A 6,000-nucleotide genomic window follows, 5' to 3' on the forward strand; every position below is an offset into this window, starting at 1 on the left:
CACTGCCTCTAATTTAAGTCTAGAGTTCTCTAAGAGGGGCTAACAGTCATTAAGGGATCAACAGTGACCCTGATGTGTTACACATCAGAATAGTTTTCAGTGTGAGTATTTTGACTTTCAGGCATCTGCTCAGTGGATGCTCAAGAACAACAACAACAAAAATCTCAAGTGTTCACCCAAGTGAGAATGGGAATGACATTGACTATGCTTTTTTGTATTCTCTCATCAGTTCATATATAGGTCTCTATTCACTGGTAATTTGGGCATTGTAGCCCTGATATTGCAGGTAGGAGAGTGCCATGCATTTTATATTACTAAGGTTATGCTTGATTCTGAAGGTGATCAGAATATGCCACCCCCAAATAAGCCACTTTGTCTGAAGGGTTCTTGTGAGCTGAAGAAAATGGAGAAACAGCACAGGAAAAAAAAAAAAAAAAGAGCTCTCTACTCTCCTCCGATCTGCCTATAAACAGGGCATAAATTTCCCTTGTGAAGGTGTCTGTCCTCCTCTCTTGCATATCAGAAGGAGAATAACCTTTATCATAAGAGATGAAAGTTGGCACTGAAGTGAGTCTACATAACAAACCTTACTAAATAACCCTCTTATACTATTAATTTTTCCCATATATTTACCTTCCTACAATTTATTGCCCCTTTTTCGGTCTAGTCACTTCTCCACAGTTTACTACCCTTTGTTAAAAAGGTAGATAAGCTCTCAAGCCTAACATTTTGGGGGGATATTTACTTCTTTTCTGTGAGGCTCCTTTGGGGTTATAGAATAAACCATTTCTTCTGCTAATCTAGCTTTTGTCAGTTTAATTTGCATATCCCCGTCACAGAGAGTGTAGAGGATATTTTTCCTTCTCTACCATTATTTTTCAGTTCTGATCATTCCTGTTGCATTTTTAAAAATGATTTTCATGAGTCTGAAAAAAATTTGTACAAAATCATTGCATTATTGGTAAAGGAAACATCTGAATTGAGTGTAGAAATATTTAATTTAAAAAGAAAAATAAAAACAGCCATTTAAGTTTATCCACTCTAAATGTCGGCAAGTTCTACAATGGAGCCACATGATATAAATTATTATAGTAAATAATTATTAAGGCAACAAATCTCTTCTTCTAACCACATAATAAAAATCCCATAATCATTCACAGCACAAATCCTAAAAGCTCTGAGCCCACAGAATAATTCTGGAAAAGTTAAAAAAAAATAAATTTGAACTCGGATGTGATTACCACAAGCCTGGAGAATAGAAATGAAATGCAAACATATCTGGATAGGAATTAAAAGTTGAAACATTAGAAGAATAAATCATATAATGTAAATAAAAAGTAAGCAGAAAATTACTGTTTAAAATAACTTTTTCAACTGCTTTCACTAAATTGAATCTAGTATCTGACTTTCTTCTTCATTGAGCATGAATGTGAATAGAATTATTCCTTGAACAAGCCACTATTTGTTCTTCTGCTCTTTGATTTTAAATTTATTCCAGATTTCTCTGTATTTTGAAAATGGTTATTTTTCTACATGTTAACTCATCAAATGAAATGTCTTTTCCTGTCTACAAAAAGTATTATGGATATATTTTCTTTTTTCATCCTTTAATGTGCACATCTAAATAAGTATTGTCTCTATTTCATAGGCATGCACATCCCTGTGATCATGAGTCTGGCTCAAAACCAATTTATAGCAAATCATCCATTTCTGTTTATTGTGAAGAATAACCCAACAGGTATCTTTTCTAGTATTCTCTGGGGGGACTGCTTGAGTCAAACAGACCTAGTTCTAGTCGCGATCTGTAATCTACATATCTGAGATCATTTATCCGTTCAATGTATTGAATCTGTTTCCATTTTTCAATTTATTCTTTCAGTGGGCTATTTAGTGAATGCCTCTTTTTATTCCAGGCATTGTATTTTAAGAGGTGACAGGGGCCTAAAATAGGGCATTGGAGTAATAGCTGCCAACACAGCTATTATTATATGCTAGCGATTTTAAATACCTATCTCTAAAGCTAACACCATTCCAACAGGTTAGCTATTTGAGCAATGACAACATAGAAGCTCAGAGAGAAGTTATATAATTTGTCTAAAGTCATATGGCTGGAGAGTGGCAGAGTGGAAATAGGACTTGTTTGTCTCAGAAATCAACTCTCCATGATACTGCAAGAGGAATAGAAATGGGGAGTTGCACAATTGTGAAGGTTTCAGAGGTAAATTCCAAAAGAACAAGTGACTAGCTATATTCTCTGAGTGGGAGGGAGAGGTCAAATATAATTACAAATCTCCAGTGTGGGCAGTTGATGAAAGATGATGCAGTTAGCTACAAAAGGTAGAGGTAGGTGTGGATTGGACTGCATTTGACACAAAGGCAACATGTGGAGTATTTGGCCACATGCTCTGCACACAATATCAGCATCCCTAGAGACTGACAGTGTGAACTTGGGTGTTAGACTTGGCTCAAGTCCTAGCTCTGTTAACTAATGGTTGTAAGACAAGTCAATGATACTTCCTAAGCCCTATTTTCTCCACCTCCTATTTAGACATAGTATCAGTACTCATCTCTTAAGAGTTAAAAGAATATATGAAGGCTGTAAAACCATGCCTGGCACATACTGTTCATTCTGTTAAGTCAATAATTATGAGTGAGGGACTGATTGAATACATGAAGGAAGGAAGGAAAATGGAGAAGTTTGTATAAGTTGGGTTACATGGAAAAGAGACATAGTTAATTTTAGATCTGAATCTGTTAGATTAGCTAATGGTACTGATATTATTGTCCTCCTGAAGGATATACCACTCTCTCTTTTAAGGCTCCATGAAACCAATGCTGAGTGACCCTTCTGAAAGTTACATCTTGGAAACAATGAGATAGTTTTAGATATGCTGAGATTGCATTAACACAACTTCAATTCCAGTGGTGGATGTGTCAGTGTTAAAGGATATTCTGAGTGTGTCATTTGATCTATGCATGCTTAACCTTTGGATAACTCTAATTTCTTACAATTAGTATGTAATTATCGAGTATGGAGAATTGAAAGAAATGAAGCTGCATTGGACATCAATGCACAAGGAAATAATGGCGTTTATAATAATGTTGTTGGATTCTCTGTTTATAAAGTTGATGATCAAGGCCATGTAATTGCTACCAGTTAAACAGCAGTGAAAATTCTAATTCCCAAATAATCCATTTATTTATTTATCTGTGATAATGCTTAACTATCAGAACTTAATGACAATTTCTACTGTCTCATGATCTTTATTGTAATGAGACTTTCTAAACTAGGGTTACTCCCTTAAAGTATTGTTTAAAACGAATGGCAACTCATTTATCGGGGGCTGTATGTTGTTGCCATATAAAATGTAGAATGGGCCATTATCTTAAGATGATACACATTCGGTGGTTTATTTATTTTTCTCTCACAAATGAACTGAGGAAATCATTGCAATTGACAAAAATGGTGCCTTAGCATAGCATAGTAAACTACTAAGTGGCTTAATGCTTTACATAAAATATATTCATTTGACGATTACTGAAGTAAGAGGGTGAATGATTTTAGATTTAGTATAATCAATTTTTATCAGATTTAAAATTTTCTTTCGGTCAAACAGTCCTCTTGGGCAAAATCCAAACATTATTTGTATTTTTCTACCACGTTAGTTTTATATTTCAGTATATTTACCCAAATCTCTTACTAAGCTGGACTTCCAAGGAAATGAAGAACATTTTTTCTACTTTCAGGCTGAGGGGGTAGGCCAGTGTTGGAGACTTCCAAACAAAATTGTGAAAGATGCTATATGAAATGTGCAATTTCTCAGAAAATGAATCATGATTCTGAAACTGACAGTAGTCCACACACAATAAAACAAATCGTGTTTAAAACTCTTTACGGTTTTGGGTTGAAAGAAGAAGCAGACTGCAGGATATACATTAAGAAATCTTTCTTCTAGGCTATTGGCTTTGGTTATGCTAGTGTATTTTAATATTAGGAAGTAAAAGTTGTTGTAGACATATATTGGTTAAACATAGAGGACACCTCTTTGAGAAGGGGGAATGTAGAGAAAAATGGAAACAATAATGATTTCTGCTTCAGCCTGCCTTTCTATCCATTGCTGTTATGTCCAGGGAGAGTTCACTAATTCATCCAATTTAATGGAGAGTAGATTGGTGACTGCATAAGGACTCCATTCAAAACGTGCTACTCCTTGGTCAAAGAAACAGATTGAAAAGACTGGGACAAATGGCTTTTATGTGATGTCTTACACTTCTGAGTGTTTAAAATTTTAAACTATTGTCTTCAATTATGAGTTCAGTTTCCATAAAAGTCACTTAAGGAATTTCCCAAACAATTCCAATAAGCATTTTAATGCCATAGAATTATAAATAGACAACAGTCATTACTGATTCTTATTGTGACAAAAGGCAATATACATCTTGGGAAAGTTATTTATGGGTCCCCATCTACCTGAAAAACAGGAGAATATGTTTTCTTTTTCTTGAAGTTATTCTGAGATTTTTGAGGCAAAGTATTATTGATTATAATCATTAAAAGAAAAAATCTGCTGGAGATTATGTCTATTTCCGTGTTACTGGCTCTTCTAGGACTATCTGTCTTTGGGCCAAACAGTAAAGAGTTAATGGAAAAGGACTCTAATAATTATTACAAGTACATTTCAGTATAATTTTCATTAGCTTTAAAATTATGTAAAATTTATTTTATCACTTTTGAAATTCACATTTATTACATATATCTGTAAGGAACGTAAAAGTCAAGGCAACCCTTGGCATTGATCTATTCAAGCCACTTCTCTTACCCTAGTTGAAAAGAAAGGTGAATGGATTTTGACACATCCTTTATTTCTGTTTTGTCCTCTAGTTGTTAGTTCCTTTTTACTCGCAAACACAGAAAGGTTGGATTCAGGTGTTTACATTTCTGCTGTATACAATATCACCTCAGTGAGGATTTGGAAAGCACTAGCAATAAAAAATATTATCTTTTGCCATAAGCTTTGCTTCAGAGCTGAAAGAGGACATCTGAGAAGCTGCTACCTTAACCCTAAGGGCTTATGTTACAGGCATAAAACGATGACTGCTAATGCCTTAAATTTTAACTCCACCATGTTCATCACGATTTCATTATGTTGTGTTTGCCCAAGTCTCTATATTTAGAAGAACACCTCTCTGCCACTTTATTTTTGCCTTCCTATATGAAAAACAGGACTAATGCATTTTCCATGACAAGCTGTTGTTGGTGTTAATTTACTTCATAAATTACCAGAAAATGATTAATAATGATATAATTATGTATTTTAGACAAAGGAGAGGGTTTTGCTGTTAGACGTTGCCTATTTATCTTATATAGAGAAAAAGACTAAATGATCTGTTAAAATATTCAGAAAGACTAATTATTGTCAACTTTTTTCTCCAGAAATTCCTAGTTGTGTTTTTTTTCTTTTCCTAGAATCAATTTTGTTTATGGGAAGGGTGACAAATCCTGACACCCAAAAGATGAAGGGAAGAGATTTAGATTCACTGTGATTGAAAAGAACAGCCTCAGAATATAAGATGATTCCTGAAAAATAGTTGATTGGCAAAATAGCATCATCGTGCAAGTATTTTCTACGTATCTTTTTCTGTTTTAACTGTACCTGTATTAATCTGTACTGATATAGACCTGTATTAATGAATAAGTGAAATTATTAATAAATGAATTTATTCATTAATGTTTCTGGTCCTAATGTTTATTCATTAATGTTTCTGGTCCTAATGTTTATTCATTAATGTTTCTATATCAGTTTTATAAAATCTATATGAATCAAAAACAGTGAACTTACATAAAATATTACTATTAATATGTTAGAACAATCTTGTCTAAGATATTTTGATACCAGATTTCTATCTTAGATATCAAAGTCTCTGTATTCCTAAAAAACTGGGCCATCTGACCCCCAGGCACAGCAGCATTATCCAGACCACGCAGAAGTAAGGTCAAGA

The 6,000-nt window shown here is 33.9% G+C and overlaps 1 protein-coding gene across 1 annotated transcript in view; it reads left to right on the forward strand.

Annotated features, from left to right (window-relative positions):
* SERPINI2 (serpin family I member 2) overlaps nt 1-5,685 on the forward strand; it is a 30,534-nt gene extending 24,849 nt beyond the window's left edge. Inside the window, exons 7-8 of the mRNA XM_045903440.1 lie at nt 1,649-1,738; nt 5,468-5,685. Of these exons, the coding sequence (XP_045759396.1) occupies nt 1,649-1,738; nt 5,468-5,544 (167 nt within the window). The 3' untranslated portion in view covers nt 5,545-5,685. The remainder of the gene's footprint in view (nt 1-1,648; nt 1,739-5,467) is intronic.
* The last annotated feature ends 315 nt before the right edge of the window (nt 5,686-6,000 follow it).

Source organism: Mirounga angustirostris, unplaced genomic scaffold (genome assembly GCF_029215605.1).
Source record: "Mirounga angustirostris isolate CCGP_5_RB_7025 unplaced genomic scaffold, mMirAng1.0.hap1 SCAF_1, whole genome shotgun sequence".
Classification (NCBI taxonomy): domain Eukaryota; kingdom Metazoa; phylum Chordata; class Mammalia; order Carnivora; family Phocidae; genus Mirounga; species Mirounga angustirostris.